We start from the raw sequence: 23,452 nt of genomic DNA on the forward strand, positions 1-23,452 counted from the left end.
TACAAAGTGTTCAATACAAAGATATATATGCAAATAACTAAATAAATACAGATTTTTTTTTTTACTTACTTGTGGTATCTTGAATAACCTTAACAGGTTTGCCACCTGTATAGAAGTTACACTAGATGCGGCACCAACAACACCAGATATAACTTTTCTAACTTGCGTTTTGTTACAATGAAACTCTGCGTCTTCGATGTTACTTATTGATCCTAAAAAAAAAAATAATAAATAATATTTTAATATAGAAAAAAATTCCTCCTGTTACATTTTTCATAAATTTATTTATCTATATTCAAACAATATAAAAATGAATTTTCAGAAATTATATAAACTTTTTTTTTTTTGTCTTCAGTCCTTTGACTGGTTTGCTGCAGCTCTCCAAGATTCCCTATCTAGTGCTAGTCGTTTCATTTCAGTATACCCTCTACATCCTACATCCCTAACAATTTGTTTTACATATTCCAAACGTGGCCTGCCTACACAATTTTTCCCTTCTACCTGTCCTTCCAAAATTAAAGCGACTATTCCAGGATGCCTTAGTATGTGGCCTATAAGTCTGTCTCTTCTTTTAACTATATTTTTCAAAATGCTTCTTTCTTCATCGATTTGCCGCAATACCTCCTCATTTGTCACTTTATCCACCCATCTGATTTTTAACATTCTCCTATAGCACCACATTTCAAAAGCTTCTAACCTTTTCTTCTCAGATACTCCGATTGTCCAAGTTTCACTTCCATATAAAGCGACACTCCAAACATACACTTTCAAAAATCTTTTCCTGACATTTAAATTAATTTTTGATGTAAACAACTTATATTTCTTACTGAAGGCTCGTTTAGCTTGTGCTATTCGGCATTTTATATCGCTCCTGCTTCGTCCATCTTTAGTAATTCTACTTCCCAAATAACAAAATTCTTCTACCTCCATAATCTTTTCTCCTCCTATTTTCACATTCAGTGGTCCATCTTTGTTATTTCTACTACATTTCATTACTTTTGTTTTGTTCTTGTTTATTTTCATGCGATAGTTCTTGCGTGGGACTTCATCTATGCCGTTCATTGTTTCTTCTAAATCCTTTTTATTCTCGGCTAGAATTACTATATCATCAGCAAATCGTAGCATCTATATAAACTTATATTACAAGAAAATTTATTTTACTATGCCATACCATCACATCTTTAAACCCTTATGTGGAAGTAACAAATAATATTTAATTGGAAAGGGTAGGGCGCACGCGCGTAGGGTTGTGACATTAATTTATAAAAAAATTTGATTTAAACAACTTCAAGCCAAAACAAGCTAACTAAAATGATAGCCATTTTGCATAACTATTTTTTTTAAGTGGTCTTAATTACCCCAAATAGTGATCTCATATCAAAATAATAGAACTTTTTGAGGTTAGTAAGATTTACTAATTTTAATTGTTTTTGTGTGATATTGGTGAGCTGTTATTTATGAGGTATTAAACGTAAATTTAAAAACAAAAGAAGATATTAAATTCCAACTATTTTGGTTAGGACTGATAAAACCCAATGTTTCTAAGAATTTTTTTTTATTAAAAAGAGGTATCAAATCCATTTAAAATTATCTATTTGTTCCACTGGGGTATATGAAATGTTTCATGTCTTTCCGAAAAATTTATTGTTTTGAAATACATTTGTCAAATTTCATTTTTATTTATGTTGAAAATAAATTTAATGCCCTTACCTTATTTTTTTTTTTTTTTTTTTTTTTTTTTTTTATAATATCCAGTATTTTATATATATACAGGTTATTACGAGGTTCTCCCGGGACTTTCATAAACTGTTCAACTCGTGAAAATATTGGGAAAAAAATCATATAAACATATTTTCGCGTTTCCGCTGCTACATCAGGATATTGAGAGATCGAAAAATTTAGAGTATTTATATAATTACAGTTTATTGGTTAAAATCTTCAAAATTACAGACAAATCAATCAAAAAAAAAAATTACAATCATAAAATATTTAATGATTTAATATAGTAATTACAACCACAATAATAATCAGGATAATATTAGTAAACGATAATAATATTACATGTCAATAACAACAAATAAAACAAAGTACATGACATAATTCATAATCATAACATTAAGTATGACATAAAAAGAGAACATAATGAACAAAGATAAAAAATCAAAATAATACACTTGAAATAGTGATTAAATGTCAAGAGTAAATAACAAATCACACGTAAGACAGAGTTCAAAATATATTACCGTTCGGAATTTATTCTAGGTAGATAAATAGAAAATTAGAATTTAGACATATTAACAAAAGAAACCATTGAACTTAACTCTTTTTAACCACTATTCTTATATTAACAAACGATCGTATAAAGTTCCCTTGCAAATACCCTTGCTATCTACCCAACAATTTATAAATGAAGTTTATTGCATTATTTCTTTCACTTATACACTTGTCATTTTACTGTAACTCAGCGATAATATTTCACGTTTATTGGAATAACTCATGACGTCACTTAATCGTATATAAATGGATACACTCCACGCTGGACTGACGTCTCGCAGACTCTCACCTGTGACTCTCCTCGCTGGAACGAAGTGGTAACTTGTCGCTGGACTGGTTCGCAGAACTCCGCCGAACCCACACGACTCGCAGCCTCTTCTCGCTCAACTTCTCGTCGAACTGCCCTTGCGGGAATGACGCCGTAATGCCTCTCAGACTAGTTCTAATAGTACTCCTTTTTTAGCTGGTATTATCCTGACTATTTATAAAGTTAGCATCTTTACCTGTCAGACCGGACTCAAGTGGAAGCATGAGAACAGTTGACCGAGGCTTTTGTTCCAATGGATTCTAAACCTGATCTCTTCTCACCTTTCAACAGGTATTCATGGGTGTTAGCGGGCAGTTGTTAGCAGGACGGTTGTTAAACGGACCTATACTTTGCAAAATACGGTTTTCCTTTTTGTCCATTTCTAGATTTCTGCAATTATTATACTTACATAATTGTTTTTTTTTTTTTTTTTGTCTTCAGTCATTTGACTGGTTTGATGCAGCTCTCCAAGATTCCCTATCTAGTGCTAGTCGTTTCATTTCAGTATACCCTCTACATCCTACATCCCTAACAATTTGTTTTACATATTCCAAACGTGGCCTACCTACACAATTTTTCCCTTCTACCTGTCCTGCCAAAATTAAAGTGACTATTCCAGGATGCCTTAGTATGTGGCCTATAAGTCTGTCTCTTCTTTTAACTATATTTTTCCAAATGCTTCTTTCTTCATCTATTTGCCGCAATACCTCCTCATTTGTCACTTTATCCACCCATCTGATTTTTAACATTCTCCTATAGCACCACATTTCAAAAGCTTCTAACCTTTTCTTCTCAGATACTCCGATCGTCCAAGTTTCACTTCCATATAAAGCGACACTCCAAACATACACTTTCAAAAATCTTTTCCTGACATTTAAATTAATTTTTGATGTAAACAACTTATATTTCTTACTGAAGGCTCGTTTAGCTTGTGCTATTCGGCATTTTATATCGCTCCTGCTTCGTCCATCTTTAGTAATTCTACTTCCCAAATAACAAAATTCTTCTACCTCCATAATCTTTTCTCCTCCTATTTTCACATTCAGTGGTCCATCTTTGTTATTTCTACTACATTTCATTACTTTTGTTTTGTTCTTGTTTATTTTCACGCGATAGTTCTTGCGTAGGACTTCATCTATGCCGTTCATTGTTTCTTCTAAATCCTTTTTATTCTCGGCTAGAATTACTATATCATCAGCAAATCGTAGCATCTTTATCTTTTCACCTTGTACTGTTACTCCGAATCTAAATTGTTCTTTAACATCATTAACTGCTAGTTCCATGTAAAGATTAAAAAGTAACGGAGATAGAGAACATCCTTGTCGGACTCCCTTTCTTATTATGGCTTCTTTCTTATGTTCTTCAATTGCTACTGTTGCTGTTTGGTTCCTGTACATGTTAGCAATTGTTCTTCTATCTCTGTATTTGAACCCTAATTTTTTTAAAATGCTGAACATTTTATTCCAGTCTACGTTATCGAATGCCTTTTCTAGGTCTATAAACGCCAAGTATGTTGGTTTGTTTTTCTTCAATCTTCCTTCTACTATTAATCTGAGCCCTAAAATTGCTTCCCTTGTCCCTATACTTTTCCTGAAACCAAATTGGTCTTCTCCTAACACTTCCTCCACTCTCCTCTCAATTCTTCTGTATAGAATTCTAGTTAAGATTTTTGATGCATGACTAGTTAAACTAATTGGTAGATTAGTACATAATAATTGGTAGGAATCCGTTGTCAGACCCGCTTTACCGGTCTTGTTACAGTATGTTCTAAAATACTTCATTTGCGACTTAAGGCTAGTGAAAATATTCAGCTACCCCGGTGAAATGAGGTCGTACTGAAATTTTTAGGACGTTAATTTAAGAGAAAAATTAGTAATTTCTTATGGTTTTTGACTTGAGAATAACTTGATTCAGTAACGGTAGCGTAAATTGATAAAAATGTAAAAGTTATTTAATTTTTATCCCTTAAAATTAAAAAATCTGAGGTGGGCACTACATTCTTGTACGCATATTAAATTACATATACAATTTTTTTTTTTTTTAAATGAAAAGTGTATAAAATTTGATTTTTTTAACTTATAATGTTACTATTGAATAATTATTTATTGTAAACTTATGTTACAATCCGAGATTAATAATTATTATTAAATCAATATATTTAAACTTTTAAAAAAAGGAGGTAAAATCTGATTTGAACCGATGTGTCTTCCCATTGTAAGATCCAAATATTACATTAATTAAATTTTTATCTGGCTATAACTTTGGAACAAATGAAAATAAGTACCAGTTATGATATACTGTTGAAAAACTATCAATGAGGGCTTATTACTGCAGTTAAAAAAAAAAAATCTAAAATCCAAACTAAATTGGATTTTGGGCTTTTTTTGAACAATTTTGGTTCATTCGATTGCAATCAAAAGGAGAGTAGCACAAACCAGATGTTACCATAGTCCTAAATCCAAAATTTCAATAATAAACGGCTAATTGTTTTTGGGTTATGCGAAATAGATACCGTACATACGCACGTACAGCCGTCACGCTGAAACTAGTCAAAGTGGATTCAGGGATGGTGAAAATGTATATTTCAGTTGAAATCTGAAAACCGAAATATTTCGCGAAATCTGAAAACTTGTAGAGAATTTAATTATGAATATCATGTAAGACAAGTTGAAAAAAATAAAAAAACAATTAGAAAAATTCGAATTTTATTTTAAAACAGTACACTAGATCAACGTGCAATATACGTACAGTTTATAACTGTTCAAAAATTCGTTAAGTGGTCATTACTTTATATATGGATATACATAATTAATGACATACTACGTCAAAATAGATTGTTTGATGAATAAAAAAAAGTTCAATTGAAATGTAATTTATTATAATTTTCTCAATTTCACAATTGAGATAATATTTAAATTACACCCTTAAAGAAAAAAAAAATTATTCAATTAAGGGATGATTGAGTAAAAACTAACATTATGTGAATTTTTAATTTAATATTTTATCTTTTTTTTTCATTGATAATAATTTATCTATACTTTAATCTGCCTAAAGCCTAAATGCTTAACCGTTTACTAATTTTACTAATGGATAATTTTACCAAACCATAACATTTATTTTAAACAATATTGATTTTAAAAAAAAAATCTTTTATAAAAAAATGAAAAAAGAGACCTTGAAGACAAAACGTTCTTTTCATTTATTACTATATTATTAATAAAATTACTTTAGTCTTTTAAGTTGTTGTATATTATTAACAATATAATAAATAAATACGAATAATATATATATATATATATATATATATATATATATATATATATATATTAATTTATCGTTTATATAAACTTTGAACAGCTTAAATAAAAAACACATTAATACTATTAAATCCAAGGACAAAAAAAAAGATTTATATCTTTACATATACATATAAATAATTCTTTTTGCACTTTAAGTAGCATAAATATTAAATCAATTTTTCATATTCTTATCAATAAGAAAGAAAAAAAATACAGGAAATGGGAATAAGGGAAATTATAATTTTGTTAAGTTCCTTATTTCAGCATTATTCATATTTTTATCAGTGAAAAATATAACTTTAAACATGCAATACACCTGCCTTAATTTAATATAATTGTAATTTTATATATTTAAAAAAAAGGAATTTTCATGTTGAGTAACATTATTATTGTTTTGAAAGAGAGAAATATATCCTTGCACACACACACACACACACACACACACGCACGCACGCACACGCACACTATCTTTCTCACTCTCTCTCACTCACTCTCTCCTCTCTCTCTTTCTCTCTCTCTCAAACACAAACACATACACGCACGCACACACACACACACACACACACACACACACACACACACACACACACACACACACACACACACACACACACACACACACACACACACACACACACACACACACACACACACACACAAATTAAATTGAATTCCATATAGTTGATACGGAATCTAAATATTCACGTTAGCTTGGTACATTAGATCTCATTCTAAAATACTATATTATTTCAGGTGTTTAAAAGTACACCTATGTTATCGCTGCAGTGAAATTGTAGCAGCAATAAATAAATATATATATATATATATATATATATATATATATATATATATATATATATATATACACAATACATTTAACTTACTTTTTCTTGTTTACACGACTGCCCAAAAAGAAATTTAATACACAGGGTGTATGTAAGTAAGTTTGTTCTACCGTAGCAGCTCAACGGCTGAACCGATTTAGATGTATGACCCCCATATATCTACATTATTTTGCAGTGATAAAACAGGCAAAAAAATAGACCCCGTTTAAGTTGATAGAATACCTAAACGATGATCCGTGGGAGAAGGTGTACCGGGTGTTAATGAAGATATATGCCCCCCCCCCACCTTTTATCCAGTGGACAAATATTACGCGCTGTTCGGGAACTCTTCCAGACAGAAAAGACGAAATATGTAAATGTCATAAATGAGGAGGTGAGAAGATTTACAATAAACGAGCTCCGCTGGGCGCCTTAAGGATTAATACTAGATAAAAGCACGGGCCCGAAGTATCAGGTGTACTACTCAGAGGATTAGCAGTTACACAACCGTGGCTAATTTTGGAAGCTGTAAACAAAGACCTGAGCACGGAAGGTTTCCCGGTGTTTTGGATAATCGGAAGACTGCTGCTTATACCCAAATCAGTAGCTTCGGGTATAGCTCAGGCTCACAAACCGATTTGTTTACTGCCCATGTTAAGTAAATTATACGCGAGGCTCCAAGAGGAGAGGATTTAGGCGGAAGTGGAAGTAGCAGGTGGTTTTTCCAGTCGCAATACAGGTTTATGCTAGGGAGATCTACCGTGGACGCCCTTCGCCGGTTAGTGGAATGAACTAATGCATTCAGAGCGGGCACCAGACGGACCAGAAACATTCCAATGATGGTCCTCCTGGATGTCCGCAATGCTTTTCACAGCATCCCGTGGGCGAGTATTATAGAAGAATTAAGAAATATAAACATTATTTCTTACTTGAGAGCTGCTGTAAACGAATTTCTGCACGAAAGGGAGCTGATAACAGCAACGGAAAACTATGGTGTAAGTTTCCAGATGATGGGAGGAGTGTCGCAAGGGTCAGTCTTAAGCCTCCTGCTTTGGACCATCACCTTCGACGGGGTCTTAATATTGTTATATAATTTCTTATTTTTGGTTTCTTACAGAGAATCACCTTGGTGTACATGTCTTTGGTGGTAAATCTAAGTTCTACAGATTTTTAAAGATAGTTATTTTTTTTTACTTTAATAATATTTGTATATTTGTTTAAGATTTATTTTAAATTCATTTTTATAAATTTCTCTGTTAAAAGAAACAATTTATTAAGTGGTAACAAATTTATTTTATAATTTTTAGATTTTTTAAACCATTTTTTATAGATATAATTCAGATTTTTAAAATATAATTTAAAAAATATTTACAAAATTTATCACGTATATATTATTTAGAAAATTTAAAAAATGTAATTAATTTTTTTACTCAAAGGTAATTTTTATGCGATTTCTCAATATAGATCCAATCAAACCCTGGGTAATATATAGTTATTTTAATCCTTATTTTTTATTTTTTACTTTCTCAAAAAATTTCTTTTTTCAGATTTCAAAGGAAATTTTCATTTTGACCAGTTTCGGCGTGACGTCTGTATATATGTATCTCGCATAACGCAAAAACTATTTGCCATAGGATGTTGAAATTTCGGATTTAGGACTATTGTAACATCTGGTCGTGCACCTCCCCTTTTGATTGTAATCTACTGAACCAAAAATGTTCAAAAAGCCCAAAATTAAGAAATTTTAATTTTCGATATTTTCTTAACTGCAGTAATAAGTCCTCATTGAAAGCTTCTCAAGAATAATCTAAAGTGGTACTTATTTTCATTGGTTCCAGAGTTATAGTCAAAAAACTTCATTTAATGAAATACTTGGATCTTACAAGGGGAAGGCACATCGGGTCAAATCCGACTTATCCCCTTTTTTTTAACTATTTTTTTTTTATTTATTTAAATATATTGATTTATTAACACCTCTGTAAAAAATGTTTTACAATAAATTATAATTCAATTTTAACAATAAAAAAAATCGAAAAAATCAGAAGTTATTAGTGAAATAAAATTGTATAAACTTTTTAATTGAAAAAAATATCTATATGTAATTTAATAGGCGTACAAGGAAGTCATGAGGTTTCCAGATCAGATTCTTTGTTTGCTGATAATATTTTTAACCTTTATCCTTTACTTTTTTAAATTAAAATAAAATTAGTTAATAATTTTCCTGATCGTATAATATTGTTTTTATTATTTTAATTACATTTGATTAAAATGTAAATTAGGTAATTATAATATTTTAAATGGATTATGTAATATTATTTTGTTATTATAAAGAAAATATAATTTAATATAATCCAATTTTGCTCTAACTCGTCTTCGTTTAACTTGTTATTATAGTTTATCTTGCTTATGACGTATATATACGTCATATTAATATGATTATTTACCTTTAACATATGTATTCATGCATGCAAATTAAATTGTTTTAACACAAATGTACATGAAATGATATTAATATGTAACGTATGTTATTATTTGGCTGTTTTCTGGTTGAAGTAACAAACTGATTGATCTACACCGAAATATGATTTTGTTATAGTAAGGGGTTGTCATAAAAATTGGCCACTATACAATGTCTAGTATTACAGGTATCGCTTTTTTACAAAAGGATATGATTACTTATACAGCAGTGGAAAGATTGATGGGTTTTAACAAGAGGAAATTGTTTTGACGTCACAAATAGGAAAAATTCAAATTTGTAAAAAAATCTCGAAATTAATTTCTCACAATCATCCAATCCTGTTTATTATTTTTTAAATTCCTGGTTGATCTAGTCAAAATAGAATATCATAAAACTTATTAATAAAGTGGACAGAAATCAATGGAATACTACAAGGAAATTTTGTTTATTTTTATTGTAACAACGGAAATCGGTTAACAAATTATTTCTCGATTTGTTTTTTAATTTTAATTTTTTTTATTTTATCATTTGACCATTTGATGTGATTATTAGCATATTTGTTTTTAGATCAGCTAAGCTAGGGTTTGATTCCCCTTATGGGACTTCATTTTTTTCACATATAACTTTATTTTCCATTTTAAAAAAAACATGTACTAGTTTATCCGTGATCGAAATTATACAAAAATAATAAATAAACTTAAAGAATTAAATAAAGGTTACGGTAAACATGTTTATGTAAAAGATTCTGATACATTTTTTAACATTTTTATAAGAATAAAAAAATACTAAAAAAGAAAAAAAATTACAAAAAATATATTTGATTATATATAAAAAATTATTTTATAAAAAAGCTTTTATTTAAGTAATATTAACATTAATAAAAAAAGGAAACAAATTAGAAAAACTCTAAAAAGTAAAAAATAAGAATTAATTGAGAATTTTAAATAAAAAAATATAATATATTAACAAATATAAAAATGCACCGAAAACAAAAAAAATAACTTATATAAATATCTAATAAATAAAAAATAAATAATTATAATAATTATTAAATTAAAAAATTAAAAATAATGAAAATATTTTCATCTGATCATCCAAGTTTCACTTTCATATAAAGCTGCGCTCCAAACATATACTTTCAAAAATCTTTTCCTGACGTTAAGTTAATTTTTGAAGTAAAAAAATTATATTTCTGACTGAAGGCTCGTTTCGCCTGTGCTATTCGTCAATTTATATCGCTCCTGCTTCGTCCATATTTAGTAATTCTGCTTCCAAATAACAAAATTCTTCTACCTCCATAATCTCTCTTCCTATTTTTACATTCAGTGGATCGTCTATACTATTTCTACTACATTTCATTACTTTCGTTTTGTTCTTGATTATTTTCATGCGGCAGTTCTCGCCTAGGACATCAAGTCCGTTCATTGTTCCTTCTTAATCTTTTTTTTCTCGGCTAGAATTACTATATCATCAGCAAATCGTAGCATCTTTATCTTTTCACCTTGTATTGTTACTCTGGATCTAAACTGTTCTTTAACATCATTAACTGCTAGTTCCATGTAAAGGTTAAAATGTAACGGCAATAGGGAACATCCTTGTCGGACCCCTTTTTTATTACGGCTTCTTTCTTATGTTCTTCAATTATTACTGTTTGTAGCGATTGTTCTTCTATCTCTGTATTTGAACCCTAATTTTTTTAAAATGCTGAACATTTCATTCCAGTCTCCATTATCGAACGCTTTTCCGGGTCTATAAATACCAAGTATGTTGGTTTGTTTTTCTTTAATCTTCCTTCTACTATTTTTCAATATATAAATACTTCACAAATGATAGAATTTAAATTATATAGAAATTAGTTCTTCCAAAAACGGTAATGTTTCAAATTAATAAATCGCTTCGACAGGAAAATCACTAAAAAATAAATGTTATTTGACTGCGGTAATAATATTTTGTCATTAAACAAAATAAAAATTGTCAAAATTAAAAAAAATAAAAATACGTAATATTACGTCAGGTACTTTATTTTACTGAATTGTAATAACAACTGAGAAATCGAAAAACGATATACGATATTTTTTTCTGTTACTAAAAATGGCAGTACTGAATTTTTTTTAATATTAAACAAATAATATATTATTATTAATTTCAGAAACATAATTTTTCTAAACTAAGTTTATTCAGGTTAAATTATTAATATATATGCATTTATTTCATATGATTATCCTCAAACTGTAGTATTAACTAATGAGGGCAATATGAAAGAAGGCACATTTCTATTAATTTATTTTCTATGATTCATTAAAATTCTTAGTACCTTATATCCTCAGTGTTAGATTTAGCACAATCATAAAAATAGGCTGTTTTCACAATTGCTCTATGTATACACATACATGCATACACACACACGCGCGCGAGCGAGGTTTGTTCAGAAAATAAACCAACTTTACTTTTTTAATCTTGATTATTAATTATACAGATTATAGGTTCTTCTTGCCTTCAAAGTACTCCCCTTCCTTACTAAAGAACTTCTTCCAGCGGTGTTTCCACTTCGCAAAGCAGTCATAGATACCTTCATTTGAAATGGTCTTTTGAGGTACGTGATAAATTTGCTTTAATGTCATCAACAGTCACAAAAGGGCGTCCTTTCATCACTGATTTCATTTTCGGGAATAAGAAAAAATTAGGGAGGCTGAGGGAGGACAGTCAACTGATTTTTGGTACAAAACTGACGAATTGACATAGCTGATTATGAGGACGCATTGTCGTGGTGAACAAACCATGAATTGTCTCACCACGACTCAGGTTTCTTTTTGGAAATTTTTTCACGTAACCGTTGTAAAAATCTTGATAGTACGCACAATTCATTCTTTCACCTTAAGGCAACAAATCAAAACAAAAATTCCATTAAATTTGTGAAAACCAGAGAGCATCACTTTGATATTGCATCATGACTGACGTGCTTTTTTGGGACGTGAATATCCTTCGCCAATCTATTGTAATGATTGAATTTTTGTCTCCCGTAAACCCAGCTTCCGTTTCCCGTTATGATCCTTTGCGTGAATGTTTCATCGTCATTAACATGTTCAATAAGTTACCGATAAAAGTCCACTCGATGTTCTTTCTATTGATCGGTCACAAAACGAGAAACAAATTTTGCTGCGACTTTATCCATGTTCAATTTTTCAGTAAAAATGTCACGGAACGATACGATTGAGATTTTAAACTCTTCTGCAAGTTCTCTGATAGTCAATCGGCGATTTTTATGCATCAGATCGTTGATTTTCTGAACGTGTGTCGCATTAATTGAAGTCATAGATCTTCGTGTTCGAGAGTCATCTTCAATTGACTGTAAACCAGTTTTAAATCATGAAAACTATTCGTATCGTTGCGTAAGACCCAGAGCATCATCTTCGTAAGCATGTTTCAAAAGTTGACATGTTTCTGTGAAAGTTTTCTCCAGTTTCACGCAATATTTTACGATGTAGTGTTGCTCCAGAAAATCGCATATTACAAAAATCGCTGCTAACACTTAAATACGTTGAACTCAAATAAAAATAACAGGAAAATTAAACGACATTTCAACAATCCAAGAATATCAGGTTATATTTATGGATATGCGGAACACAATGCTGCAAGTCACAAAATATCTCCGTCGGCGCATAATTAAAAATTTTCGGTTATTTTCTGAACAGACCACGTGTGTGTGTGCGTGTGCGTGTGTGTGTGTGTGCGCGCGTGTGTGTTTGTATAAAAAGAAATACTAGATTTAAAAAATGGATGCATATAAATGCTATTTGGTTTAGTGTTAGTCAATATTAAAAAAAGTTTATGGTAAGTTATTAAGTTTACAATTCATTATTTAATTTGAGCATGGATATTGGATGAATAGAAGTTCAATGGAAAATTTATTAACGTTTAATTTAGTTTTAAAAATAGGCAGATATAGCAGAATTTAAGATTAACGGAACGGTTAATAAGAGTGACACTAAACTTTATTCGCAGCTGCTTTATAAATGATAATATAAAAAATCAATTGATTCTTTCGGATGGTTAGATAATAAGCGAATGGAAAAAGACTAATTAAATCCGACTTAAATTAATGATACTGTGTTACTATCTAACAGTTTAGAGGAATATCAATCACTAGTTAATGATATGAAAATGGTTGCTTTCAAAAATTTAAATATTAAAACAAAGTAAATAAATTGGTTCATAATGGAATGAGGCCAGTTACCGAAAACGTAATTGAATATAAGGATAATTTTCTATATCTGATGACAATAGATTATCACTACAATTAATATAATATAATAGATAAATTAAAGATTATCTCGGCAGAGAAATTTACAAAATTTCAAATAAAACACTGTTTTTCCTGTTTAGCCTCCGGGAATCACCGTCTGGTATTACTTCAGAGTAAGATATGTATGAGTATAAATGAAGTGTATTCTTGTACGGTTTAAGGTCAACCATTTTTTAGATGTGTGGTTAATTGAAATCTAACCACTGAAGAACACCGGTATCCACGATCTAGTATTCAAATCCATGTAAAAATAACTGGCTTTACTAGGACTTGAACGTTGGAACACTCGACTTCAAAATTAGCTGATATGGGAAGACGCATTCATTACTAGACCAACCAGGTGGGTTCACCTTTCTTTTTCCTGTTTAGCCTCCGGTAACTACTGTTTAGATAATTCTTCAGAGGACGAATGAGGATGATATGTACGAGTGTAAATGAAGTGTAGTCTTGTACATTCTCAGTTGGACCATTCCTGAGATGTGTGCTTAATTGAAACCCAACCACCAAAGAACACCGGTACCCACGATCTAGTATTCAAATCCATGTAAAAATAACTGGCTTTACTAGGACTTGAACCCTGTAACTCTCGACTTCCAAATCAGCTGATTTGGGAAGACGCGTTAACCACTAGACCAACCCGGTGGGTTAGGTGGGTTCACCTAAATCATCTTAATTCCACTCTACAGTTTATCTGTGACATCACTACTCAGCAGAATATTAAAACAGAATTTTTTGGTCCTGGGGTGCAATTTTGCAAATGTTATTGTTTCAAATATATATTTTTTGAATAGTTAAACAAAATAATAAAAAAAATATGACTTTAATTAGTCAAAATCTCGAGATACTGAGGGTGACCTTGCTCTACAGCCTCACTCCCTTTACCTTTTAAGTTGAAAATTTAATACATATAAAGTAGTATGTATATACAGAAGTAATGCCCTATATATACAAGTAATTTGACCAAGTTTGGTCAAAATCGGTCCAGAAATTGTGGACCGTGGATGTAAGGTGATTTAGAAGCCAACACCGAATAAACCTATCTACGTATACGACCATTACATCTGATTTTTTGGTTTCATAGGTCTCAAAACGTCAAGATCGATGAAAACCGCATATACCCAAATTAAACCGATTAATATTCTTTCCCTTCTAGAACTTAAGCACTACTACAGCGCTATCTAACGGGAAAGGTGAAGAATTTTGTTTTTGTTTTTTAAGTACTATTCTGGCCGGCCTACGTTACGCGAGTTGTAACGTCTCAGCTTTTCATCCAGAGGTCTCGGGTTCGAATCCCGGTCAGACATGGCATTTTTACATACCCTACAAATAATTCATTTCATCCTCTGAAGCAATACCTAATGGTAGACTCGGAGGTGAAAAGAAAAGTACTATTCTGACAAATATAGTATTGTAATTTTTTAAATAAATTATTTGGTCTATGGCTTAAAATATTCCCCATTTTAACCCGACTGTATCCTGAAAATTTGAAAGGAATCGGTCGGTTGGTTCTCGTGTGATGCCAGAGCAAACAAATAACCTTTAAGTTGAAAATTTAATGGCATCAATGCCATATATATATATATGTAGAAGCGTATATAAGAATGCCCATATATAGAAGTAATTTGACTAAGTTTTCTTAAAATTGGTCCACTAGTTCTGGAGATATAAGCAGGTGATTTAGAAAGACACTTTCCACACACACGTACATACCAATATTAACATCCGGAAAATTTCCAACCGGTTTTTTGGATTGCTTAGGTGTATAACTTCAAGATCCGTTAAAACGGTATACATCCAAATTGGATCGATTATAATACTTTCTCTTCTAGAGCTATAGTTCTGCTATAGCGCTATCTAGACGGGAAAGTAAAAAGATCTATTATAGAAACAGCAATACGGGAAAGAAAATTACATTTCTCGAGCATATAATCAGGATAAATCCAAACAAGTATTTTATAACCAGTGGAAATATTTTATAAACTGGAAATAAAATTACCAGAAATTTACAAAATAGTACCTCCAAATGATAAACTTGAAAGAAGAAATCTGTTACGATACAGTTAACTTTTGAAAGATAATTTGCAATATAAAAGTTTTTGTAGTAGAAAAAAAAATGCTGACTACACTAGTAGAAAAAAAAATGCTGACTACACAGTTGTAGGACCTTCCCGTCAAGCGGATTTTTTCTGATGCACGGCTTACAACTTAATTTAAAATATTTATAAATTTATTTAAATACAATCCTTTTAATTATTTGATAATTAATTAAAATCAAAACCCATTTACCAACAATCTTTTAATGCGTCCTAGCGCATTCGAAAACGAATTCCATCTTCAGAGACTTAAATTTTTTTATTAACTAAAATTTTGTAATCATGAATAGAATTGTTATGTAAAGTGTGTAAAATATATGAAGGTGGTCGTCAAGTGTCAAAATCTCGTCGACTTAACGTCCTATCATGAATGATTTTAACTAAAGCGCACGCGCATGCCGTATTTCATTCACGCATGTGTGGCGGTACTAGCGATGGCCATATTAAATACTTTTTTTACTCTTTAAATATTATTCATTTATTTAATTCTACGAGTAACCGGTGACGTCACAACATTGTGGACGACCACAAAAGTAGTCCAGCCGCTAACTGGGATGTGGATTATGGCTGGGTTAAAACCCAACTTTGATGGGGTACAGATTTGTGGATCCAACGAGACAGTAATATAAAAAACTGCAACGAAACCCACCCACTGTACTGCCTTTTACAACGATTCAGAATTATTATTATTTTTTGAGGGGCAATTTAGGAAAAAAATATTTTTACATAAAAGATGTGTTTTTTTTATTATTGTACTCAAAATACAGAGTGTCCCATATAAAACGCAACCCATCAATCACTCATCTATGAAATTTCAAAAGTCAAGCTTACTCCCCTACTCGTTACTGAAATGGACTCGTCCAACATCCAAACATCGCGGCGACGCAGTAGAACACTACCGATAGTAACAACGATGCAATCATAACGTTCAGTGTATTGCTTCAGACAGGCTGGTGTTTTCGCTAGGTGAACGTGTTTTCATTGTGGAGTCGTACGAAATCAGTGGTTGCAATGCAAGATTTGTTTCGCCATAAGTACCCAGATAAACCGGCTACTAACAAAACATCAGTATTAAGGTTAGTCGCAAAATTTAGAGAGACCGGTTCTGTTAATAACAAGGAACACAAAAGATCTGCGTCAGTGTTTGTTGAATACAGATACAATCACTGAAATCAAAGACCGATTACTCGCCTCGCCAAATAAATCGATCAGACGTTTGTCTGCTGAAATTAATTTATCTCAATCAACTGTTCATCGGGCGGCCAAAAAATTACAATTACGACCTTATCGCATTCAAACATTTCATCGACTTCTTGAGCCCGACAAAGAAAAACGGTTACATAATTGTCAACGGTTCCGTCGATTTCTGCGTAAGGGAATTAATGTTATGGATTCGTTATTTTTCACAGATGAAGCGCGGTTTCATTTGGATGGCTACATAAACAGCCAAAACAATAGAATTTGGAGTGCTGAAAATTCCCACGTTTATTACGAAAAACAATTACACCCGCAGAAGTCGGGCGTGTGGTGCGCGATATCGCGGAAGAAAATAATCGGTCCTATTTTTTTCGAGTACACCATTAATACAGAATGATATCAGGATATTTTATTTCGGTTCATCGCACTCTTGGAAGAGGAAGACAGACATTGCTGGCTACAACATGACGGTGCGACAACGCGCTACGCAGGTTCGACTTCTGATTTCGTTGAGGAATTCTTTGGTAATCGTGTTATCGGTCGAGGCTTGTGGCCACCAAGATCTCCTGATTTGACTGCGGCGGATTTTTTTCTACGGGGTTACCTCAAAGACTAAAAGCCTACAGCAACAAACTACGAACACTTGAACGATTGAAAGTCAATATTGTACAAGCTGTATTAAATATCCAGCTACAAACTTTGAAAAAAGTTGCAAGAAACGCTGTAAAAATAATTGAAGCTAGTATTCAAGAAGATGGCGGCCACTTTCAACATTTAGGTAATGGATGGTAATAATAAAAATTACATTTACATTTACACATGCCTTTTTATTATTTCAATACATACCAATATAAGGTTGGGTTGCGTTTTATATGGGATACTCTGTATTTACAAAAAAAAATGCAATGAAAATCATCCCCTCTACTGCCTTCTATTACTCTTCATGATTAGAATTGTTTTTAAGGGTAGGGGTGAATGTTAAAAAATTTTTTTTTAGAGAAGTTGTTCATTAATATTCATAAAATTATCAAAAAAATATATAAACTTAATTTTGAAAAATCTGGACACAATTTCATTTTTCACCCCTGTATTTCCCACTACCTGTTCTTTTGAATAGAAAATTTAGTACCATCAATTCCCCATATATAGAAGCAATATGACCAATTTTGATCAAAATCGTTAGAGTTATAAGGAAATCATTCTGGAGATATAAGGTGATTTATAGGCAGACCATCACCAAAAACCATTTTCAGGGGTGGAGGTAAAATTTAGCAAATATTTTTTTACAATAGTTGTTTTTTGATATTCACAAAATTATCAAAAAAGAAAAATAACCTTAATTATTCAAAATCTTGAGACAATTTCGTTTTTCCCTCTGTACCCTCACACACTGACCTTTTGAACTGAAAATTTAATAGCATCAATATCCCTACTTTAGAAATATTATAGCAAAGTTTGGTGAAAATCGGTCAAGTAGTTCTGGAGATTTACATGCCAAGATACATTACGTACGCAAATTTTGTCGCGGAAATTTTAATGTCATTTTTCAGATTTCTGGGGTCTTTAGGGGTCAATTCGTCATGATTCATTGAAAACCGGATATGCCCAATTTTGATTGATCACCTTGCTTTCCCTTTTATTTAGCTATATAGACGGGAAAGTAAGAGAACGGGAAGAAAATAGACAGGTGAACAAAAACGATGCCATAACGAAAAGATGAGAAATGCAAGAAAGAAAACAAGCTAAAAAGACTTGATATTTGGGTGGTACTAAGTTGGCATTTTTCATTTTAAAAAAAAAAAATTCTAAACTGTTTATCGGAGTAATTGCGTTTTGTCTTACACCTTGGTTGTCTCGGGATTCGGTCCAAAATCTTACTATTAATTTTATAGGTTAAATAATTTTCAAATTAAACAAGGTTGGAATTTATGAACGTATTAGTTACAGCCTGAAGAAAAAAAAATTATTTAACATAGCAAATAATTTTACAATGCAATTTGTACTTCTTGATATATATTTCATTTTATAGTAGACATTAAAATAGCGGTTGAAACCGAGCGGAACATACTGCTGAGTTTAAGTAAGAACTAAATGGTTTCGAATAACACTCAAGTTAACATTTCACTTTCAACAACGTCTGGTTAGTCGTGAAGGAAATTGAAAAAAAGTTTTAACAAAAAAGGAAATAAATAAAAATATTACTGTTACAATTTTACTTTTTTTATTACAGACTCCATTAGTAGCAGAATAGTACATTTAAATGTGTCATATTCTTTATATTTAATATTTTTTAAAATTATGTTTATACGTACTTCGTAATATGAAATATATATTTTTTAGATGAAGCAAAAATATCTTCAAAACCAATAAACGGTTTGGAAAAATTAACTAATAAATAGGTGGAGAAAATAATTTGATATTTAACTAGCAGTTAAAATATAAATGCTACGCTATTGCTAGATTTGAGTGAATATATGTAGATTAAATGAACAGACACAATTGAAAGTTTGATAAAACATTAACAAAATGAACATTACGGAACTTCACAAAATTTAACCTTCCCTTTTTCTCTTTCTCTCTTTCCTTTCCCCCATTTTCCTTTTTCCTCTTTTTCTGATTTTCATTTTCCCATTTTCATTTTTACCATATTCCCTTTACTTCCCCGTTTTTCTTTCGCTTATTTCCCTTTTCCCATTCCTTTTCATACCTTTCCACTGTTATTTTTTCTTATTTTCCCTTTCCATTTGCTTTTCCCCGGTTTCCCCTTTTTCTTTTTATGATTTCCCCATTCTTCCATTTTACCTTTTTCAATTTTTTCCTTCTCCGATTTTTCCCTTTCTCCCCGCGCTTAAATCGGTCCAGTTGTTCTTTAGTCTATAGTGGACATACATATCGGAAACATTGAAATGGAATCGTAAAACGTTTAGTATAACGTGTGTTGCTTTTACGTCCAACAGATAGCACTGTTTTTATACCTGTTACAGGTGTGACATCTTAGGTATATAAAAACACGCGCGTATTCGAATTTATGTCAAAATTTCAAAGCAATCGGTGAAGAATTTTCAGAGATTTAAGATTTTGAACAAACGAACATTTACATTTTTATTTATATAAATTAATTAATTATTGCTCATTCATTACGTAATTATTTATTAAAAATATTATAATCATTCGTACACAGATATATATATATATATATATATATATCTAAAAATAAAATTATAAATATTTATGTATTTTGTATTTATTCCTTCGTCTGTTGCTTACAATAATTTCACAAATTTAAAAGTATTTAAACATTATTATTATTTTTACTTCCTTGTACGAAGTAAAGGGGTATTGTGATCGCGAAAAATTTCGGTTTTCAGATTTCAATGGAAATATCCATTTTGACCATCCCTGAATCCATTTTGACTAGTTTCGGGGTGACTTCTGTACGTACGTAGAAATATCATATGAATCAAAAACGATTAGCCGTAGGAAGTTGAAATTTTGGATTTAGCATTGTTGTAAAATGTAATTTGCACCTCCCTTTTTGATTGCAATCGACTAGGACCTTTTCTTAACTACAGTAATACGTCCGGATTGAGAGCTTTTCAATAATATATCATAAGTAATACTTATTTTCATTGGTTCCAGAGTTATAGCCAAATAAAATTTTAATTAATGAAATATTTGAAACTTACAAGGGAAAAGTACATCGGTTCGAATACTAATAACCCAGCAATTGCGACTCCTCCGGAAAAGGGGACGCATTGCTCCCTCCTTACAGATAGTGCCCCGTTGTGGCGTATTCCTGCTAGCCTATTAAAGAGTTAGCACCGAAAGGACTTCAGTGGACGGTCTGAAGGGGAATTACGTCGGGAGGACAGGCTTTATAAGCCTAGCCTTCCGCGGTCGGCCCGTAAAATGGGTTCGATAACGCTGGTATAACAACGGAATTGGAATGCAATTAAATCCGTCCTTAAAACACTAAATTAATAAACAAAACTTGTAAAAATTAGACCCGCTATATAAAATTAACCAATTAAAAAAACAAGCCCGATTAGAATGATCCAGCAGCAAGGGACTCTGTCCAGGTTCTGCGATGGAGTAGGGAGTAATAGACTCCTGCCAACTTTGCATTCCATTCCATTCCATCGAATACTACTTCATTTCCTTTTTTTAACTTTTTTTAAAATTTAAATATATTGATTTATTAATGATTATATACCGCGATTATAAAATGATTTTTACAATAAATAATAATTAAATAATAATAATAATAATAATAATAATAATAATAAAAAAAAATAAAAAAATCATAAGTTGTTAGTGAAATAAAATTTTAAGTACTTTTAGAAGTGTATATATGTAATTAATTAGGCGTCCAAGGAAGTCCATATGTGGACTTCCTTGGACTTCCTGTGTAGGCGTCCATATGTGGTGTCCAAATGAGATTTTTTTTAAAGGATCTATTTGGCGGTGGATTTTAATTTTTTTTTATGAAAACCATTTAATGAAGCTTTTTTTATATAAAAAAATAAAGGGAAAGAACAATATTTATAAAATAAATACTATATACAATTTTTTTTCATTATTTTATAAGTACTTATAAATAAACCTGACAATACAGTTGTAGGAATTTCCCGTCACACGGCTTTTTTCTAATGCTTGGTTTACATGTACAACTTAATTAAAAATATTTAACATTTTATTTAAATATAATATTTTTGTTTATTTAATTCAATGATTATAACTAAAGCGGGCGCCCATACTCGTATTTTATTCGCGCGGATATGGCGGTACTAGCAACTACTTTAAATACGATTCACTTATTTAAATCTACCGGTCATCTGTGACGTCATAACATAGCGACCGACTACACTACCGTCAGTACTACACTAGCGCTCCTTGTGGTGACAGGGTGTATTAATGAATCAGTATACCCACTTAACCAGTAGTTTATTTAGAGCATTCTTTAGGGTAAGGATGCAAATTTTCAAAACAGTTTTTTTGAAATATTACTTTTAAATGTTAACAAATGTGCTTAGAAAAATAAGATCTTAATTAGTTTAAATTACGAAATACTGAGGGTGACCTTGGTTTACAGCCTCACCCCATTGACCTTTTAATTTGAAAATTTAATGTCATCAATGTCCCATATATAGAAATAATCTGACCAATTATGGTCAAAATCGGTCGAGTAGTTCTGGATATATAAGGTGATTTAGGGTGCGACACCGAACACAAACGTACATTCCAACATCCGGAAAATTACCATCCGGTTTTTAGTTTTTTGGTATCAAAAAACTCTCTTAGGTATCAAAACGTAAAGATATGAATACCACATGTGCCTAAATTGGAATGATTATAATAATTTCCCTTCTAAAGCTATAGCTCTGCTATAGCGCTAGTCAGAAAAGTAAAAATTAATTAAATTTTTTTCTGAAAGTTAAGTTTAAAAAAATAAAATTGAATTCATCTTTTTACAATGAAAAATTACTCCGTTTGAAATATTTTATGATGAATATAAGCTATAAGTTATACGTACATACTGTGTGTTCTTAAATTAAATAACAAAATTTCCATTTATAAACAAATTTTTTTCGTACTGAACGATCTCGTTAAAAAAGATTAATTTTTTAATAAATGAGGTAAATTGTAGCAATGAGTAGTATATACTCGCATTAAAATAAAACATAATATAAATACGTTAATGTAGAACGACACCTCACGACAATTTTTTCTTTTTTCTCTCTAATCTCATGACTGGTTGATGCAATCTTCTATTCTCTTCCCTTCTGCAACAACATCTGAAGTTTTGAGCATCCTTCCTTTTGTAAGGGAAGATGCCGCCTTGTGACAGTGTCGGTCACCACAGCATCTCCTCCGTTCCTAGTCCGATGGGCTTTACCGGAGTTCCTATTTACATCCTCTAAACTTAATAATACGACACAGTCATCACTTTGGCCTGATTCAGGATGCCATCGTTGCAGATGTCTCTGTAGACGTGCTTACCCAACTTACTACGTGGACATCCTTGGTATGGCCTCGTTTAACCACGACTACCTATCATAACTTACTGCCCTCAAACATTAAATTAACCGATTTTTGTAAGCCTGATTCCTGTTCCCTCTTCTACCACCGACGGTTTCGTATAAAAACTCTTCCTATATCTAACTTCAATTAGAATATGCTTTCAAATTATTACTTGAATGAGTCTTGAAAAATTAAAAATACTATCCTCGTATAACAAAACAAGTGTTGATCCCAACAACGAATATTTTGTCCTACAATTTGATTTACTCAAAAGTCTTCTTGATTTACTTAAAAATCAAGAAACAGATTCACAAATTTAATATACCTCTAATGTAAGCATAACCTTCTTCTCTGCTCTGATTTCCTGTCGGGAGTAAGGTCAATTTCTACACTCTCCTATACCGCATCACAGATTTCTCCATACATCCACTCATCCTAACAACGAATATCTCAGCTAACCTCTGTACTGTTTCTAAATAAAATTCCAATTTTTCGAACCTTTCTTTGTTTTATTCAATTTATGTTACGCTATTTTGGTCAGATTGAAATAAAACTCTGAACAAAACCTTTAAAAAATAAACTTATTCGTTTTATTATTCTGTAATAATAATTAACAGGTATTTTTTTTCATTTTATATTAAATTTATACTACAATATTTCTTATTTTTCTTTTTAC

General features: G+C 31.2%; 1 protein-coding gene across 1 annotated transcript in view; it reads right to left on the reverse strand.

Annotated features, from left to right (window-relative positions):
• LOC142334053 (metabotropic glutamate receptor 2-like) overlaps positions 1-23,452 on the reverse strand; it is a 794,082-nt gene that overhangs the window by 461,687 nt on the left and 308,943 nt on the right. The window contains exon 2 of the mRNA XM_075381719.1: positions 70-212. Within this exon, the coding sequence (XP_075237834.1) occupies positions 70-212 (143 nt within the window). The remainder of the gene's footprint in view (positions 1-69; positions 213-23,452) is intronic.

This window comes from Lycorma delicatula, chromosome 13, assembly GCF_047948215.1.
Source record: "Lycorma delicatula isolate Av1 chromosome 13, ASM4794821v1, whole genome shotgun sequence".
Lineage (NCBI taxonomy): Eukaryota > Metazoa > Arthropoda > Insecta > Hemiptera > Fulgoridae > Lycorma > Lycorma delicatula.